General features: G+C 41.3%; 1 protein-coding gene across 1 annotated transcript in view; it reads right to left on the bottom strand.

Moving 5' to 3' along the window:
* fam131ab (family with sequence similarity 131 member Ab) overlaps nucleotides 1–21,406 on the bottom strand; it is an 86,403-nt gene that overhangs the window by 14,183 nt on the left and 50,814 nt on the right. The window contains exon 4 of the mRNA XM_061925432.2: nucleotides 2,983–3,114. Within this exon, the coding sequence (XP_061781416.1) occupies nucleotides 2,983–3,114 (132 nt within the window). The remainder of the gene's footprint in view (nucleotides 1–2,982; nucleotides 3,115–21,406) is intronic.

The raw sequence follows: 21,406 nt of genomic DNA, 5'->3' as shown, positions 1-21,406 counted from the left end.
CATGACCACCCCCGAACTGTGAACCATCACTGTAGACACTCTTCACCTTTGATCACTAAAGACACTTTAACACCTCCATATTTATACTGTTGACTGTCAATCAGAATGTGCAATAATGTTATGTTACTTACTGTGCCTTGTACATACATTTTTATTTTTATTTTTTATTTTTAGCTAAGTACCGTGTGACTTGTTGAAGGGTGGACTAGCAAAGTAAGATTTTCATTGTACGGCAAACTGTTTGTTTAACTGTATATATGAAAATCTTGAATCCTGAATCTTGAATTACTACTAAAAGACAAGTTGTCTAGTATGTTCACTATTTTATTTAAGGACTTAACTGCAATAAGAAACATATGTTTAATGTACCCTAAGATTTTTTTTGTTAAAATAAAGCCAATAATGACATTTTTTTTGGGATCCCCTTTATTTAGAAAAGTACCAAAAAGTACCGAAAAGTATCGAAACAATTTTGGTACCGGTACCAAAATATTGGTATCGGGACAAACTAGTTCCTATTAACGCTTTTCAGTCCGGTTCCACCTCTGGTCACGCTGTACTGCTCCGTCGACGACTCCTTGTCGTGCTCATGTTTGCTCGGCATCGAAGTAAAGCCATTCGTGTCGTTAGCTTCCGTGTGTTTTATACACATACCTTTCACCTGCCAGGGTTGTGTCAGCCTTTCTTGTAGATCACTTGTGTGATCAGAAGCGTTTAAAAGAAGTCCGACTCCTTCGGTTTTGTTGTTTATCTTTGGGTTGCTCGGCAATTTGCTTAAATATAGGAAAAATGAAACACTGTTGCTAGGCATTTCCACATTACATAGTTATGAATTGTAACATAGCATAATAACACAGCATTTTGGTTGTGTTGATAGGCGTGAGTGTGTAACATTTATTATTATAAAATAGAGCAGTGATACGCCGGATAGTCGAACCTCGGATTCAGGAGGAACAGTGTGGTTTTCGTCCTGGTCGTGGAACGGTAGACCATCTCTATACTCTCAGCAGGGTCCTTGAGGGTGCATGGGAGTTTGCCCAACCAGTCTACATGTGCTTTGTGGACTTGGAGAAGGCATTCGACCGTGTCCCTCGGGAAGTCCTGTGGGGAGTGCTCAGAGAGTATGGGGTTTCGGACTGTCTGATTGTGGCGGTCCGCTCCCTGTATGATCAGTGTCAGAGCTTGGTTCGCATTGCCGGCAGTAAGTCGGACACGTTTCCGGTGAGGGTTGGACTCCGCCAAGGCTGCCCTTTGTCACCGATTCTGTTCATAACTTTTATGGACAGAATTTCTAGGCGCAGTCAAGGCGTTGAGGGGATCCGGTTTGGTGGCTGCAGGATTAGGTCTCTGCTTTTTGCAGATGATTTGGTCCTGATGGCTTCATCTGGCCAGGATCTTCAGCTCTCACTGGATCGGTTCGCAGCTGAGTGTGAAGCGACTGGGATGAGAATCAGCACCTCCAAGTCCGAGTCCATGGTTCTCGCCCGGAAAAGGGTGGAGTGCCATCTCCGGGTTGGGGAGGAGATCTTGCCCCAAGTGGAGGAGTTCAAGTACCTCGGAGTCTTGTTCACGAGTGAGGGAAGAGTGGATCGTGAGATCGACAGGCGGATCGGTGCGGCGTCTTCAGTAATGCGGACGCTGTATCGATCCGTTGTGGTGAAGAAGGAGCTGAGCCGGAAGGCAAAGCTCTCAATTTACCGGTCGATCTACGTTCCCATCCTCACCTATGGTCATGAGCTTTGGGTTATGACCGAAAGGACAAGATCACGGGTACAAGCGGCCGAAATGAGTTTCCTCCGCCGGGTGGCGGGGCTCTCCCTTAGAGATAGGGTGAGAAGCTCTGTCATCCGGGGGGAGCTCAAAGTAAAGCCGCTGCTCCTCCGCATCGAGAGGAGCCAGATGAGGTGGTTCGGGCATCTGGTCAGGATGCCACCCGAGCGCCTCCCTAAGGAGGTGTTTAGGGCATGTCCGACCGGTAGGAGGCCACGAGGAAGACCCAGGACACGTTGGGAAGACTATGTCTCCCGGCTGGCCTGGGAACGCCTCGGGATCCCCCGGGAGGAGCTGGACGAAGTGGCTGGGGAGAGGGAAGTCTGGGCTTCCCTGCTTAGGCTGCTGCCCCCGCGACCCGACCTCGGATAAGCGGAAGAAGATGGATGGATGGATGGAGAGCAGTGATTCTCAAACTTCTTCACCAAGTACCACCATGATGACCAACATTAAAACACAGTAGCGTAGTAGGCCTAAGTATTCATTAAAAACAAGGCAGGGGTTTTATCTTACAAGTATGTTTAATATTTTTGGCCACTGTCACATTACACACAGTTTGAACAGTAACACTGTGATATATAGGAAAATAAAACAACTTTACTTTAATCAAGTGATTCTAGAAGGAGCCCGAGCACAGTTTTAGAATGACTGTTATAGATAGTAAATATGAGACTTCTAAATGAGGGGGAACAGTGACTCTCCTAAAGGTTTCGTACAGACATGATAAATCAATGAATGGCCGCAGGGAGCGAGGCCACAGATTTCTCTAGCAAGATACATGGCCAGCATCGAGCAGGGTGTTATGACCTGCAGTTATTGGTGGTTGGATGTAATCAAGATGAAAGCTCTGATAAACACACACACACACACACACACACACACACACACACACACACACACACACACACACACAGACCCATGGCTACACACACCACCATTTGACACACACTACCTCTGCAGCAAAGGAAATCATATTAAAGTTGCAAGAGGATATCAAATTACGTAGAGGAACAAAAAAATAAAAATCAGATGAAAACTGGGGCACTGGGACACAGAATGATGCAGAGAGACAGCTGGGTGGACGTGGTGGTGGAGAGTTATCTGGAGCAAAGGGACAATATGAAAGAAATACATTTTAAATTGGTGTGTGTGTGTGTAGGGGCGGGGTGTGTGTTTGCGTGTGTGCGTGCGTGCGTGCGTGCGTGCGCATACCTGTGCTCTGTGTGGTCGGCTCATTGGCAGGTAGAAAGTCTTCATCGTATGAGTCATCATTGGACTCGTCCCCATCGACTGACGACCAGGCCCTCAGCTTAGCCTCAGCGATGGCGAACTGCTCTGCCACACCTGCAAAAACACACACACACACACTTATTATTACTATTGGAATTTTTTGCCATTGTGACGCCATGTTACACTATATTGCCAAAAGTATTTGGCCACACATCCAAATGATCAGAATCAGGTGTCCTAATCACTTGGCCCGGCCACAGGTGTGTAAAATCAAGCACTTAGGCATGGAAACTGTTTCTACAAACATTTGTGAAAGTACGGGCCACTCTCAGTGATTTCCAGCGTGGAACTGTCGTAGGATGCCACCTGTGCAACAAATCCAGTCGTGAAATTTCCTCGCTCCTAAATATTCCAGAGACAACTGTCGGCTTTATTATAAGAAAATGGAAGAGTTTGGGAACAACAGCAACTCAGCCACGAAGCGGTAGACCACGTAAACTGACAGAGAGGGGTCAGCGGATGCAGAAGTGCATAGTGCAAAGACTTTCAACACAGTCAGTTGCAACAGAGCTCCAAACATCATGTGACCTTCCAATTAGCCCACATACAGTACGCAGAGAGCTTCATGGAATGGGTTTCCATGGCCGAGCAGCTGCATCTAAGCCAGCGGTAGGGAACCTATGGCTCTAGAGCCAGATGTGGCTCTTTTGATGACTGCATCTGGCTTTCAGATAAATCTTAGCTGACATTGCTTAACACGATAAGTAATGAATAATTTTGCTGGTAATCACAGTGTTAAAAATAACGTTCAAAATATAAAACATTCTAATGCAATTTAATCCATCCATCCGTTTTTTACCGCACCTGTTCAAGACGTCACATTAATGGTAAGAAGTATTTTATTTATTATTGGCTAGCTTCAGAATAACAACAGAATAAGAGACTTATTACACTCTAAAAATCTTGGTCTTACTTAAAAATGCACGCATTTAGTTGTATTCAGTGTTAAAAAAATATTATATGGCTCTCACCGAAATACATTTGAAAATATTTGGCTTTTATGGCTCTCTCAGCCAAAAAGGTTCCCGACCCCTGATCTAAGCCATACATCACCAATGCAAAGCGTGGGATGCAGTGGTGTAAAGCACGTCGTTACTGGACTCTAGAGCAGTGGAGACGCGTTCTCTGGAGTGATGAGTCACGCTTTTCCACCTGGCAATCTGATGGACGAGTCTGGGTTTGGAGGTTGCCAGGAGAACGCTACATTTCGGACTGCATTGTGCCGAGTGTGAAATTTGGTGGAGGAGGAATTATGGTGCGGGGTTGTTTTTCAGGAGTTGGGCTTGGCCCCTTAGTTCCAGTAAAAGGAACTTGGAATGCTCCAGGATACCAAAACATTTTGGACAACTCCATGCTCCCAACCTTGTGGGAACAGTTTCGAGCGGGCCCCTTCCTCTTCCAACATGACTGTGCACTAGTGCACAAAGCAAGGTCCATAAAGACATGGATGACAAGAGTCTGGTGTGAATGAACTTGACTGGCCTGCACAGAGTCCTGACCTGAAACCTGAACACTTTTTGAATTACAACGGAGACTGAGAGCCAGGCCTTCTCGACCAACATCAGTGTGTGACATCACCAATGCGCTTTTGGAAGAATGGTCAAAAATTCCTATAAACACACTCCTCAACCTTGTGGACAGCCTCCCCAGAAGAGTTGAAGCTGTAATAGCTGCAAAAGGTGGACCGACATCATATTGAACCCTATGGGTTAGGAATGGGATGGCACTTCAAGTTCATATGTGAGTCAAGGCAGGTGGCCAAATACTTTTGGCAATGTAGTGTATGATCAAGTAATTGTGTATGATAATAAAAATATATACAGTATTATGTTCTGTCCATACTTTATCACAGATTTGTGTTCATTTTTCCACAGTTACAGATGTCTATCGGCAACAGGATGCAGTTTACACAAATAATGATAATAAATACATTTTCAATAAGCGAAAGATTACTTCAACTGCCTGCCGATGTCTTTTGTTTCAATTCCTTTGCCTCACGTCTCCTACCTTTGTCTTCATGGCAGGTTTGAATATCTCGATTTCTCTCGGCCATCATGCTATCTATGCTCCTGTCCTTCCTTGTTACCTGCATTTGCTGCCTTCCACGTCCCATCCCTCCAATACGTCTGCTGTAATTCTACTTTCCATGAATCACCTGAGCGCTCTGTAAATCCACACAGCCTGTGTCTCATTTCTCTGCTACGACATTGTCAATAGGAAAACAATCGGCTGTCTTGATGCTCAATGTAGTCAGTGCACTCTCACAAAAGGGTTTCTGATTTATCACACTTTCCCCCTCAACCTCTCAGAAAAGAGCATTTTTCCTTTGTGCATGCTAAGTGCTGTTTTTCAGTCTTTTTTCCACATTCACGTCGTTTAGAATCACTCCTCATAAACATATGACACCCTTTAGTCCGTCCATTCATTTTCTACAGCACTTACACAGCCCTAGGCAAAAGAAGCACTTTGCCGTAGACTAGGGCTGCACGATTAATCCACATTGAGGTTTTAATTAATTCGATTACGTACAAAAGAGGCTGAGTAGATCAGTTTTGCATTTACTATTAAGTTTGCAAATGTTTTAATACTCACAAATCTTTAGTAGATCAGGCCCCTACATTTGTCTTTTGGCGGTGAGAAATCCAACTTCCTTATCTCACAAAGAAAAGTATTTGATTGGCTCTCCTTCGTAACTCAGTCATGTGCTGTTTAAAACCTGTGATTGGATATATTCTTAACTTGTCCCAACCATCTACAAAAAAAAATCAACAAAATACAAATCAACATTTTTCTTTTGTTTTCATTCGTTGACTATGTCTTAGTCAACATGCATTTGTTTTGATTAGCTATTGTCTTATTCTAGTCTAGGGAATATAAGTTGTTGACGATAACTACGACAAAAATTATTAGTCAACCAAATAAACACTGGTAATGACTGGTAAGAGCCGCATTTCATTGGTTTGGCGGTCAATGTACGCGTTTGAGCGCTAGTCGGGGACACTTTTTTATAACGAAAATGTCCACAATTTTCGAGTACCGCATTTTTCGGACTATAAGTCGCAGTTTTTGTTCGTAATTTCGGGCGTGCGACTTATACTCAGGAGCGACTTATGTGTGAAATTATTAAAGGCCGACTGAAATGCGATTTTCTTATTTAAACGGGGATAGCAGGTCCATTCTATGTGTCATACTTGATCATTTTGCGATATTGCCATATTTTTGCTGAAAGGATTTAGTAGAGAACATCGACGATAAATGTAACCCATATGGAGATATAGTGTCACATATATATTCTCCTATTATTAATTTCTAATCTATGGTGTGCCAAAGTCACTTTGGTCACTTAAAAAATGTTAAAATTAATGTGTCAAAGTCATGTGGTCACTACAGGTTTAAATTAATGATGCATGCACGCAGCACGTTATTCACATGTTGGCCAGTAGAGGTCGTATGCACCCTTGTCATTCCCGGCATTCCTTCACTGAAAGTCCCAGTGAAGGCACGAGTCATATTGTTGTGTTGCAAAGACAAGGTTTATACGTTAAAATGCTTGTCACTTCTCAAACCGAGTGTTGGAAAAGCAGCATAAGATAGCCTGGTCCCAGTGGGAGTTGGATTGCTGTGTTTTGTGCTGCTGAGAACTCCAGTAAGTGTTACTTTGTAAATGAGGCCTACAGAATATGACTGTTAGCTGTGAGCCTAGCCATCCTGTTAGTGCTAAAGATAGGAGTCTGATAACAAGACACAGAGTTAAGATGTACAAAACCAATTGGAGTTATATGATGTCTTGAGAGAATGCCTTGTGACATGTTAGTATGTTGCAGTTGGATAACTATATTGTATTTTCGTTTTGTGTAAAAGAGATGTATATTTAATGTTACTGTGTTCAGCCTTAGCAGTGAGCAGAGGAGCTGCATTCATTCCAATGCTGCTAAAAGCACCCTTGTCATGCTGCTTAAAGGGGAATTGTTGATACATTTCATTTATTAAATTGATACAGTTAAAATGATAATCATTATAATACATGATGACCAAAATGTGATTTCAGTTAAATAATCATTTATTTTATTTTGTGATGGTTTAAAAAGTGATAATTCACAGTTCATAATTTAAAGATAAAAAGGTAAAAATGCTTAAATGGATGTAACTCATTTCATTCATTGAAGTCTTAAGTAAAAGATGAAGCTTCTATAGTTTTCATGATTTGATGCTGCTGTTAAAGTCTTACAGACTTATATGGAGTACAGTGTGAACCGACCAGTATTCATATGTCCATGACTAAATGGTTAAAATGAGTAACTGTGTTTATTGATTTAAAATTGAAGTTAATAAGGTACCATATGGAAGATAACTAAGAGTAAAAAGAGTATTCTAACTGATTACATTCTGTACTGCTATGTACAGATTGGTTTTTTTGTATGGTCCTGAAGTCTGGTTCCAAGCTGGACTTGAGTTATGATGGCGAGCCAGTCCCAGTGAGTGAGAGTCTGCGGAGAGGGAGCGTTTGGATGTGGTGTGGCCAGCTGCATCGGTCTCCACACTCTGCAGTGATCTATAACTGAACTGATCCACCATCAGAGTTGCAAGTATCGAACCCAATCAGTATGGAATAACGGATTACAATAGAACTAAGGATTCCCACCCAAGGAATATAGACAGTGTTCAATTCATTACTACCCGGGTAGATTTCATTTTTTGAAAGGACAATTTAAAAAGGACATTTCTTCTATTTTGCTACTTTTGAATTTTGCAACAGAGCTCTATTTTTATTTTATTTTTGGGGGGTATTTTCAATTTAAAAAGCACACTGTTCATGTGTTATTGTTTATTATTGTGCAATAAATTTGCCAGCAGTTGTTCTGTGGTCCACTAAGTACGTAACGTCTCATTGCGAGTCTCTCAATTACACAGCCAAGAACCTAGCAATCTTAATTGTTGTACAAACCTGCTATCCTACAGTAGGGGTGCTACATAAAGTTCACAACTTTTGGTCGCTGATAAAAAAGCCTTGCCTCTACCGGAAGTAGCAGACGATTAGTGTGACGTCACAGGTTGTGGAGCTCCTCACATCCGCACATTGTTTACAATCATGGCCACCAGCAGCGAGAGCGATTCGGACCGAGAAAGCGACGATTTCCCCATTAATTTGAGCGAGGATGAAAGATTTGTGGATGAGGAATGTGATAGTGAAGGACTAGAGGGCAGTGGGAGCGATTCAGATAGGGAAGATGCTGTGAGAGGCGGGTGGGACCTGATATTCAGCTGCGAATGACTAAAACAGTAAATAAACACAAGAAAAATATATACGCTATTAGCCACAACACAACCAGGCTTATATTTAATATGCCACAAATTAATACCGCATAACAAACACCTCCCCCCTCCCGTCCATATAACCCGCCAATACAACTCAAACACCTGCACAACACACTCAATCCCACAGCCCAAAGTACCGTTCACCTCCCCAAAGTTCATACAGCACATATATTTCCCCAAAGTCCCCAAAGTTACGTACGTGACATGCACATAGCGGCACGCACGTACGGGCAAGCGATCAAATGTTTGGAAGCCGCAGCTGCATGCGTACTCACGGTACCGCGTCTGCGCATCCAACTCAAAGTCCTCCTGGTAAGAGTCTCTGTTGTCCCAGTTCTCCACAGGCCAATGGTAAAGCTTGACTCTCATCTTTCGGGAATGAAAACAATGAAACACCGGCTGTGTTTGTGTTGCTGCATCCGGCCGCAATACACCGCTTCCCACCTACAGCTTTCTTCTTTGCTGTCTCCATTGTTCATTGAACGAATTGCAAAAGATTCCCTAACACAGATGTCCAGAATACTGTGGAATTTTGCGATGAAAACAGACGACTTAATAGCTGGCCACCATGCTGTCCCAAAATGTCCTCTACAATCCGTGACGTCACGTGCCGGCGTCATCATACCGAGACGTTTTCAGCAGGATATTTCGCGCGAAATTTAAAATTGCACTTTAGTAAGCTAACCCGGCCGTATTGGCATGTGTTGCAATGTTAAGATTTCATCATTGATACATAAACTATCAGACTGCGTGGTCGGTAGTAGTGGGTTTCAGTAGGCCTTTAAGACATTACCGTAAAATATAAAATAATATTATTTAGCTCATTCACGTAAGAGACTAGACGAATAAGATTTCATGAGATTTAACGATTAGGAGTGACAGATTGTTTGGTAAACGTATAGCATGTTCTATATGTTATACATATTTGAATGACTCTTACCATAATATGTTACGTTAACATACCAGGCACGTTCTCAGTTGGTTATTTATGCCTCATATAACGTACACTTATTCAGCCTCTATTCTTTATTTATTTTAAATTGCCTTTCAAATGTCTATTCTTGGTGTTGGGTTTTATCAAATACATTTCCCCCAAAAATGTGACTTATACTCCAGTGCGACTTATATATGTTTTTTTCCTCCTTTGTTATGCATTTTCGGCCGGTGCGACTTATACTCTGGAGCGACTTATAGTCCGAAAAATACGGTAAATTGAGGTAATGAGACAAAGTTGCGAAGTTGCACATTGTTTGTGGGAGTGGTTGAATATAGGTGAAGTGACTCCTTGGTACGTAAGCCTTTTGATAAATTTGATACTATAACATTGAACAATGTTTAAAAAACACAGAAAAAGTAAGAATAAACAGGAAGAAAAATTATTTACAGTTCTAATCATAATTTCTGTATTTCTTTCCTGTACAGCACTGAATTTTTGTTTACCTGTCCCTGATTGGCAATCAGGACACATCTGTCCCTGGTTGCTAATCAGAATGCTTTTTATGGCGGCCCTGTCTTCTGCACTGGGCTGGATCATTTGCTTTGTGCCTCCATGCTGCATAGCTTTCCCTATGCTTCCTGTGCACTTCCCTACTGTACTATTTTTGTCAATAAACAAATGTTTACTTGTACTTCGCCTGTCGTCTCTGCTCCTTCGGTTCGAAACCAACACAGAACGGACCAGAATGATCCAGCCAAGAGTGAACCCCACAGGACACCAGTCTCTGATTGCCAATCAGGGACAGGTGAGGGTGTGCAAACAGGAGAAGTGGTGAAAGCAAAAAGGAAGTAAAAAAAAAAAAAACTAAGAGTGCTGGGCGAAAAATAAATTCAGAAACTAAGGAAATTAATAATGATTTGGAATTTTAAATGATTACATTTGTTTTTCTACATTAAAAAAAATAATCCTGTTAATTAATTGCTTATTCTTAATCAGATCATTCTATTATCACGAAATGAAGTTTGAAACTTTCAATTTATTTTCAACTAAAACACATCACAATCTAGTGTTGTAACGATACCAATATTTTGGTACCTGTACCGGTACCAAAATTATTTCGATACTTTTCGGTACTTTTCTAAATAAAATGGACCACAAAAAAATTGCATTATTGGCTTTATTTTAACAAAAAATCTTAGGGTACATTAAACATATGTTTCTTATTGCAGTTAAGTCCTTAAATAAAATAGTGAACATACTAGACAACTTGTCTTTTAGTACTAAGTAAACAAACAAAGACTCCTAATTAGTCTGCTGACGTATACAGTAACATATTGTTCATTTATCATTCTATTATTTTGTCAACATTATTAAAGACAAGTGGTAGAAAATTAATTATTAATCTACTTGTTAATATCTGCTTACTTTCGCTTTTAACATGTTCTGTCTACACTTCTGTTAAAATGTAATAATCACTTAATCTTCTGTTGTTTGATACTTTACATTAGTTTTGGATGATACCACACATTTGGGGCAGTATAGCTCGGTTGGTAAAGTGGCCGTGCCAGCAACTTGAGGGTTCCAGGTTCGATACCCGCTTCCGCCATCCTAGTCACTACCGTCGTGTCCTTGGGCAAGACACTTTACCCACCTGCTCCCAGTGCCACCCACACTGGTTTAAATGTAACTTAGATATTGGGTTTCACTATGTAAAGCGGTTTGAGTCACTAGAGAAAAGCGCTATATAAATATAATTCACTTCACTTCACTACCACACATTTGGGTATGAATCCGATACCAAGTAGTTACAGGATCATACAATGGTCATATTCAAAGTCCTCATGTGTCCAGTGACACATTTCCTGAATGTATAAACATAATATACATTTTTTTTAAACGAAAGAAGATGTGACGCCAAAAGATATCGACGTAATCATAGTAGTATCGATTAGATACGTGCCTGTACTTGATATCATTACAGTGGATGTCAGGTGTAGATCCACCCATGGTGTTTGTTTACATTTTGACGGCGTGTAGTGAAGCATGTTTAGCTATTCCTCGTCCTGCAGGGATGATACTTGTAAGAAACTTACTTTATTTGTCACCATGGAGGCGAGGATTAGTGATTTAGAAGTTGCTAGAACACTGCCGACGGCGGATGGACATTAGCCGCTAGCTCGCTAGCCATGTCTTCGGGCGTTTCAGTGTTATAGCTTCACCTTTATCGTTAGTTTTTAAGTCAAAATGCGTCTGTTCTCCCTTTTCTGTCTACACACCGTGTCTGCTTGTAAGTACTCCGTGATTGTGTGCCGCCGAACATGCTCCTCTGCTCGTAAACCAGCAATGTCACGACATGACTTGGGGGTGCGGGACCGGCAAGTTTCAGAGACGGTATCGTTTTGAAAATGACTCATTAGTATCGCGGTACTATACTAATACCGCTATACCGTACAACCCTACCACAATCTCAAAAAAGACCTCCAAAATCCTGGAGGGATTGAAGAGAAAATATGTACAGTACGTATATCCCCGCAAATGCACTTCCTCAGCATTGTTCCATGAATGTGCACTCGTACCAGGGAGAGCTGGTGCGACGCTAATCCGCAGATGTAGCACACATTTGTATTTTTTTTACAGCTCCTTCACTCTACAGCTGCCAGTAAGACCGACCAACACACACGAACACGCAGCATTAACCAGAGGTGGGACCAAGTCATTGTTTTGCAAGTCACAAGTAAGTCTCAAGTCTTTGCCCTCAAGTCCGAGTCAAGTCCCGAGTCAAGACAGGCAAGCCCCGAGTCAAGTCCAAAGTCAAGACTGGAAAGTCTCAAGTCAAGTCCTAAGTCCTGCATTTTGAGTTTCGAGTCCTTTCAAGTCCTTTTAACCACAGACTAAGATATTAACACAGATTGTGTATGCTTTTCAAACACTGTATTTATTTATTAAAACAAGTGCATTTTAAATTGCAGGAAAGAAAATTGTGCTGACATTGCACTTTATAATAGCACTATTAACCAGTCATTTTAAACATTAACTCATTCCTTTACAGAACAAACACATTGAAAAATAAAGTGCAAATGTACTTATTTGTACAAAAGTGTTAACATTGAAAAAACATGACATATACGTGAACATAACAAAAAAGTTGTACTTTTTATATGTCAGGGCCCTATGCTGCATTGCATTTGCAAAAGACCAAATTAGCCAAGAGTCTGTCAGTCATTTGTGCACGATGGGGGCGTAGTATGATGCCACCATGGCTGAAAACTCGCTCCACTGGAGCACTGGAGGCAGGCACTGCCAAGACTCTCATGGCCACTCGGAACAGTGAAGGAAGAGTCTTCATGTTCAATGCCCAGAACAAAAGGGGGGAGAGAGTTGTTTTGGGTTGGTGCACTACTTGTAAGTGTATCTTGTGCGGCCCGATACCAATCGATCCACGGACCAGTACCGGGCCGCGGCCCGGTGGTTGGGGACCACTGAGGTAAACAACCAACAGTATGTCAGAAAGCTAGCTAAAACGGTACACATATTCATAATATAGTATACATTTTAACTGACCTTTATTTTACTATTTTTGTCTTTTTTTAGGTGGCTAAAATACGCGGTGCTGCTGACCGCCGTCTAACGTTACGTGTGATATATTGACTAACGTAACCCTGCTTAAAAAAAATCACTGAACAAAAAGTATGAATATGGTAGTGAACTGCAACAGATTCCCGTGTTTGCAATAACGTTATAACGTTAGCAGTGAGTTTACAGCCTCACTGATTTAACTACACAGCAAATAAAAGTCACGTTACTTAGCCAATAAACGTTATCTTACATTCAAAACTTACCGTTCTTTGTGCAACTTCAAATGCCGGACGAAGTTGGAAGTTGTTGCCTCTCCATCAGTAATTTTCGAACCGCATGTGTTGCATACTGCAAACCGTTTTGTGTTGACCACCTCGTAATTTTTATACCCAAACAAAATTATTTTAGGTATCATTTTTTGTTCACTGGCGTGTGGTTTGGACATGTCTTCTTCGTTGGTTGTCCTGCAATTTGATTGGATGAATGCTGTGTGATGAAAACAAAGTAGATCTAATTTGATTGGCTGTTGTACTGAGACCACACCAGCTGACACACGCAACGCTGATAGACAAGTACACAATGAAAAATACGGAGCGCTCCCGAATAACTTTTTCATCTTTGGGTTTTGAGGAAAGTAGCAAGTCATGTCAAGTCATGTCAATTCAAAAGGCTCAAGTCCAAGTGAAGTCACAAGTCATTGATGTTAAAGTCTAAGTCGAGTTGCAAGTCTTTTTACATTTTGTCAAGTCGAGTCTAAAGTCATCAAATTCATGACTCGAGTCTGACTCGAGTCCAAGTCATGTGACTCGAGTCCACACCTCTGAAACACGGGTGTCCTAAGTCTGGCCCTGGGGACCATTTACGTCAAACCAAAAACATTAGACACAGCCTGCATCAGAACATTACAAAAGATGATTAGGACCACACTAAAAAAACTATTAAATCGGCCATTTTAGCGGCTTTTAAAATGGTAATGGACCCCAGTTGAGGCGCTGCAGTAATTTTTAGGGGTTTTATACTGTGGATTCCAAAACCAATTATACATCAGTGAGATAGGTCGATCACTACTAGAGCACAAGTTTTATCTGTAAATTGTTATCAAAATCATAATCAGGAAAAAAAAAAACGAACGGCAATATCAACACAACTAAACTATTACTTTATTCTCTTTTACTACATACACATATTTCAGTAAAACAAATTCAATAGTACTCAATAACTAACCAAAAGCAAAAATTACCATGTAATAATCATTTAAATATGCCCGGGGACTTATTCCATGAGTTTGTAAAAATCAACAAAAAAAGACCAAAAAAAAAAGAAAATATAGATGTAATTAATCTAGTACTGGGGTGTCAAACTCATTTTAGCTCAGGGGCCGCATGGAGGAAAATATATTAAAATCATGTCATTAAAACTAAAAAAAATAAAGACAACTTCAGATTGTTTTCTTTGTCTTACTTTGGCTAAAAATAGAACAAACATCCATCCATTTGCTTATTCCCTTTGGGGTCGCGGGGGGTGCTGGAGCCTATCTCAGCTACAATCGGACGGAAGGCGGGGTACACCCTGGACAAGTCGCCACCTCATCGCGGGGCTAGAACAAACACATTCTGAAAATATTACAATAAAAATATCGAAAAAAAAATACCGGCAGCTGTAAAGTTTAGATCCATGAAGGAAAGAAGAAAGTGAATGAATGTTTATAACTGAATAAATTGACATATGCATACAAATGTGTTTTCATTTGTATTATATTTTTTAATGAATTAAGTAACGTTTATGACAACCGTTTTCCAAAACACAATATAGAATGTGAGATATAACAGCATAATGCATACATTTATCTTTTATTTTCAATACGGTTACAAACAAGTGGGACCCCAACAAATTACTGTGGGACCCCATGTTTATGACTTGATGGGGTCCCTGGGACCCCATTTTGAAAATTCCTAGGACCAACACTGATGGAGTATTGGTGCCTGCAAAACAGCAGCAGGCGGCTTTGGCCTGCGGGCTGGTTCTAATCAAATATAATCTCGGGGGCCATAGATATATATATACTGTATATACTGTATATATACATATATATATACATATCAGTGACGTGCGGTGAGGTTGATGGCTGGTGAGGCACTGACTTCATCACAGTCAGATTTACAAACATATGAACCCTAAAGAGTATCTTATTCACCATTTGATTGGCAGCAGTTAACGGGTTATGTTTAAAAGCTCATACCAGCATTCTTCTCTACTTGGCACTCAGCATCAAGGGTTGGAATTGGGGGTTAAATCACCAAAAATGATTCCCGGGCGCGGCGCCGCTGCTGCCCACTGCTCCCCTCACCTCCCAGGGGGTGAACAAGGGGATGGGTCAAATGCAGAGGACAAATTTCACCACACCTAGTGTGTGTGTGACAATCATTGGTACTTTAACTTAACTTTAACTTTACACATACAAACTGTAGCACACAAAAAAGCACATTTAATAAAAAAATGTTATTATGGTCTTACCTTTACTTATAAATGCGCCGCTGTTGTGCTGGATTAATGAACCCCGTGATGGGAGTGTTATATCAACTAAAGCCCTCACTTCAACTTTCCACATGCAAGATTGAATCTATTTAAAAAAGTGTAACCGAGGGTTTATAAATGTTGCCTATACTGTATGAAACTACAAAATAACAAACACGGAGGCTCCAGTTTACACGAGGACCACTTTATTTACGTTCTTTCAAAAACTTCCGCTCCACTCCAACATGTCAAAATTCCGATCTTAGCGCCTTCAAAATAAGAGCTCAAGGCATATACTGTATAACAGCGCATAACAGGAACTTAACATCACAAAGAGGAAAGCCCATAAAAATAGGTTACAAAAGTTATTTAATAAGAAACCAAAAAGTGAAAAAACAATAATGTTCGTTTTGGAGGAGTTGTGAATTAGGTACACCTGCAGTCTGCAGGCGTACCTAATGTTGTGGCCCTGCAGTCATTCACAACTCCTCCATCACGAACATTATTGTTTTTGCACTTTTTGGCTTCTTATGAAATAACTTTTTTAAATAGATTCAATCTTGCACGTGGAAAGTTTAAGTGTGGGCTTTAGTTGATATAACACTCCCGTCAGGGGTTGCCGTGCATTCTACGGCGTGGGTGCAGGAGGCGAGCCTCAGCCAGTGCGTCTTTTGCAGCTGTTTTATGATCGCTCAGCACAAGAAATACGTTATACACATACAGTTGTTGACAAAATACACTGTACATTATATACCTCAGCTAACTAAACTATGGAAATGTATAATAAATAATAAATAAATAAATGGGTTGTACTTGTATAGCGCTTTTCTACCTTCAAGGTACTCAAAGCGCTTTGACACTACTTCCACATTTACCCATTCACACACACATTCACACACTGATGGAGGGAGCTGCCATGCAAGGCGCTAACCAGCACCCATCAGGAGCAAGGGTGAAGTGTCTTGCTCAGGACACAACGGACATGACGAGGTTGGTACTAGGTGGGGATTGAACCAGGGACCCTCGGGTCGCGCACGGCCATTCTTCCACTGCGCCACGCCGTCCCAATAATATAGTTCATATAGCAATACGGTCTCACTGCACAGCAGACCAGCAGTTAGCCGAGTCCGTCCATGTTGAGGCACTGAGTGACGTGCCTCGACTGGCTGCTGTTCACCGCACCGTCTCTTCTCAGTATTTGAACGGCAAATGTGAAAATTCAGCGATTTTGAATACAAATAATCTAAAACTGGTGAAGTTAAATGGAAAATAACTTTATAGTATAATCACTGGATACATTTAACAATTTAATATATATTTTTTTCTTTTTACATTTTTTTTCTTTCCATGATGGCAGGTGAGGCCCACGTCACTGATATATATATATATATATATATATATATATATATATACCGTGTATATAAATATATATATATATAAAGGTTTATTTGAAATAGGGACAGATACAGAAACATAGATATCTGAAACAGTTATCCAATGTATGCATCATAGTGTTTGTAGCCAAAGCTAATTTACAACACTTGTCCCCAACAACAACAACACGGATCTAACATCATTAAAAATAGGAACATAATTCATTCGTGGGCCAGATCTGGCCCGCGGGCCTTGACTTTGACACCACTGCTGACACCACCCTTGGTATTAACACTACTGGTATGTAGATCGATCCACCCTCCCCTTATGTGTACACCTGGCCATGACACAGCATATTACCCTCGCTCCAGACCAGGGTTTCAAAGTGTGGCCCATTTGCGACCCGCAGCATATTGTCGAAATAAAATCAAGCAAAAAAAAGTAGCAGTAAAAATGTCATAAAAAAGAGCAAAAGTACATAAGGTAAAGAGAAAAATATAACATATTGATACTAAAAACAATACTCTTTGTCATTGTATAACTCAAAGCAGACATTTTTTTTGTTTTCAAATAAATAACATGTATGTTTCCCCCCGCGAACCCAGAAAGGGACAAGCGGTAGAAAATGGATGGATGGATGGATGTTTTATTCATCTAGGTCAGGGGTCGGCAACCTTTACCACTCAAAGAGCCATTTTGACCCGTTTCACAAAATAAAGAAAATAATGGGAGCCACAAAACTCTTTTGAAATTTAAAATGAAATAACACTGCATACAAAGTTTTTTTTTTGCTTTGTGCTATGTATTAACCAGGGGTCTCAGACACGCGGCCCGCACCTTAATATGAAAATGTAATGTTAGTGCGGCCCACGAGTTTTATATGAATGGCGCTTGACAGCATCACACTTGCCAACCCTCCCAGTTTTTCCGAGAAACTCCCGAATGTCAGAGCAACTATTCTCTTGGATGTCTGCTGATTTTCACCCAAACAACAATAATACGGGCGTGCTATGATGGCACTGCCTTTAGGGCCCTCTACAACCTGTACATACAGCTTGCCAGCCCAGTCACATGTTGTATGCGGCTTCTGCAGACACACATAAGTGACCGCAAGGCATACTTGATCAACAGCCATACAGGTCACACTGAGGGTGCCCGTTTAAACAAATTTAACACTGTTACAAATATGCGCCACACTGTAAACCCACACCAAACAAGAATGACAAACACATTTAGGGAGAAAATCCGCACCGTAACACAACATAAACACAACAGAACAAATACCCAGAATCCCATGCATCCCTAAGTCTATACACCCCCGCTACCACCAAACCCCGGCCCCCTCCGTGCGTCGGTTGAGGTGAGCGGGGTTGGGGGGTGGCGGAGTTTGGTGGTAACGGGGGTGTATAGCACGAAAGACTTAGGGATGCATGGGATTCTGGGTATTTGTTCTGTTGTGTTTATGTTGTGTTACGGTGCGGATGTTCTCCCGAAATGTGTTTGTCATTCTTGTTTGGTGTGGATTCACAGTGTGGCGCATATTAGTAAGAGTGTTAAAGTTGTTTATATCACAACCCTCAGTGTAACCTGTATGGCTGTTGACCAAGTATGCCTTGCAGTCACTTACGTGTGTAAGCAGAGGCCGCATACTACATGTGACCGGGCCAGCACGCAGATAGCACGGTGTAAAAGCGGACGCGACGACATGTTGTAGAGGATGTTAAAAACAGTGCCATCACGGCACGCCCTCAATATTGTTGTCCGGGTGAAAATGGGAGAATGTTTGCCCCGGGAGATTTCCGGGAGAGGCACTGAAATCCGGAAACCTCCCGGAAAAATCGGGGGAGTTGGCAAGTATGCAGTTGAGCCGCATCAGAGTGATCAAAGAGCCGCATGCGGCTCCGGAGCCGCGGGTTGCCGACCCCTGATCTAGGTGTTAGTTTTGTGATGATGGCGGATAGCAGCTGTTGGCGTGATCTCAGGATACAGAGAAGGTAGACAATAGTGCAAGCAGGCGGTCCCTTTATTAGAAGAAAAGTAACACAGGTCTAGAAGGAACTCAGAAAGCAACAGAACACTTTAACATACAGAAGATAATGAATCCACAATGAAGGAGGGGACAAAGTGGAACTAAATATAACTAATTTACAGTGAGGAATAGGTGTGCTGGCAGAAGAAGAAACAGAAACAAAAAGGTGCTGCAAAACACAGAGACCAAACAGGAAATACTGACAAACTAAGAGCAGCAGAACAGGATATGATACCAAACACAGGACAAAAACGAACAAAGTCCAAACTGTCTTGTGGGATCACGACAGATGACCTGTTAATAGCTAATTACTTTCTGTTATAGAGCGATTCCATCTACACTTCCTAACGTTTACCAAGCACTTGTGTCTTGCTGTGGTTTACTCGGTGCATTTACTCTGTGTGTAACAAGTTCAGCCTCGTCCTTCAGTGACAATGAGACCGTAAGAAATCTAGTTTCTTTGCCACAATGGATGTACACAGTCAGCTGCTAAGGGGGACCAAAAATAAGTATCAGCCAGGGGAGATTGTTTTTTGTGATCTGCAATAAAAAGGCATGAATTAGCGTAGGTCAATCATGTAGTTTTGGAGCATACCGAATCATTTTCTTTGTATGAAACACTCCATCGAGCTCAAGTTGCGTACAAGGTAAATCTGCATTTTTCTCCTTTTGGTAACACTTTAGTATGGGGAACACATATTAACCATTAATTAGTTGCTTATTAACATGCAAATTAGTAACATATTGGCTCTTAATTAGTCATTATTAAGTACTTATTAATGCCTTATTCTGCATGGCCTTATTATACAACCAGTAAGCCATTAACTAAGAGTCTTCCCTCAATAACCTCAGCATTATTGCTTACTAGTAACCCTAACCCTAATATGTTCCCCTAGTGTCCAAATAACTCTAAATTAAGTCTTTGTTACCTTAATAAGCAACTAATTAATGGTGAATATGTTCCCCATACTAAAGTGTTACCCTCCTTTTTTCTATTTGCACGGCAGGCTCATAATCTATTCTATTTTTTCTATTCTATTGATTATTTATTCCTATTTATAACCTACTCCATTTATATCGTATTCTATTCACATTAACGTGTGCATACGATCGTTCTTGAGGTACTCAATGGGCTAAATCTGGGATCTAAGGCACTTAATTTTGTGCCTTCTGATATGACAATAAAGTTACTTGAATACACCTTGACGCACCTCTTGGATTTAGCAGCGTCCTCACCCTACCACGCCTACTGGATTGGTAATTGAGTGAAATTAATTGGCCACTGTTTTTACATTATAGAGCTATTAAGGTCAAGTTAAAGTACCACTGATAGTCACACACACACTCGGTGTGGTGAAATCACCCTCTGCATTTGACCCATCCCCTTGTTCCATCCCCTGGAAGGTGAGGGGAGCAGTGAGCAGCAGCGGTGGCCGCGCTCGGGAATCATTTTGGTGATTTAACCCCCAATTCCAACCCTTGATGCTGAATGCCAAGCAGGGAGGTAATGGGTCCCATTTTTATATTCTTTGGTATGACTCGGCCGGGATTTTAACTCTACTCTACCGATCTCAGATCTAACACTCTAACCACAAGGCCACTAATTCCACCAAATTTTATAAGTAAAAAATATTTTACATTTATTCGCCACACCGGACTATAAGCCGTAGTAAAATACCGGTGCAAAATATTTTGTAGATGTTTATTGACATACCGGTACCTTAATTGTTTCCAAACAGTGCCTGTAACACGGCAGTAAAACGGCTGACCAAACAAAACAGAAGTCATCGTCATGGACCCAGTAGCTGTGGAAGTTAGCTCTCCAATCAGCTAAACAGACTCAACAACTCCACGGTGATGTTTTGGTGAATTTACTGAGGAATTTGTGAAACTGAAACAATACAAAAAGAATGCCATTGCAAGTTAAAAATACTAACACAAACACTTGTAAACGTGTTAGCATATTCTCTAAAAGCTTGATTACTTTACGATAGCGCATTGAAATATGCATGAAAACATTTATGCAGATATCCCACACGGGACGGTTTAGTAAGCATGAATTGTTTTAGTTGTATTGTAAAACTTACAGACGTTGCATGGAGTGATTAATTATGGGAGCATTATTGTAGCAAAATTATTTGCAAACGTGTATCTCAATCTGTGCACGTGTAATACAATTCGCGTGCGTGTGTACTAATTTGAGTGTCTGTATATCAATCCGAGTGTGTGTATTCAGATCCACGTACGTGTGTTTAAAATCCACGTACGTGTGTTTTTAGATCCACGTATGTAGAGAGCTTATCTTAAAGTTAAAGGTAAAGTTAAAGTACCAATGATTGTCACACACACACTAGGTGTGGCGAAATTTGTCCTCTGCATTTGACCCATCCCCTTGTTCAGCCCCTGGGAGGTGAGGGGAGCAGTGGGCAGCAGCGGTGCCGCGCTCGGTAATCATTTTTGGTGATTTAACCCCCAATTCCAACCCTTGATGCTGAGTGCCAAGCAGGGAGGTAATGGGTCCCATTTTTATAGTCTTTGGTATGACTCGGCCGGGGTTTGAACTCACAACCTACTGATCTCAGGGCGGACACTCTAACCAC

Source organism: Nerophis lumbriciformis, linkage group LG30, assembly GCF_033978685.3.
Source record: "Nerophis lumbriciformis linkage group LG30, RoL_Nlum_v2.1, whole genome shotgun sequence".
NCBI classification, from domain to species: domain Eukaryota; kingdom Metazoa; phylum Chordata; class Actinopteri; order Syngnathiformes; family Syngnathidae; genus Nerophis; species Nerophis lumbriciformis.
This window is presented reverse-complemented; position numbering and strand designations above follow the sequence as displayed.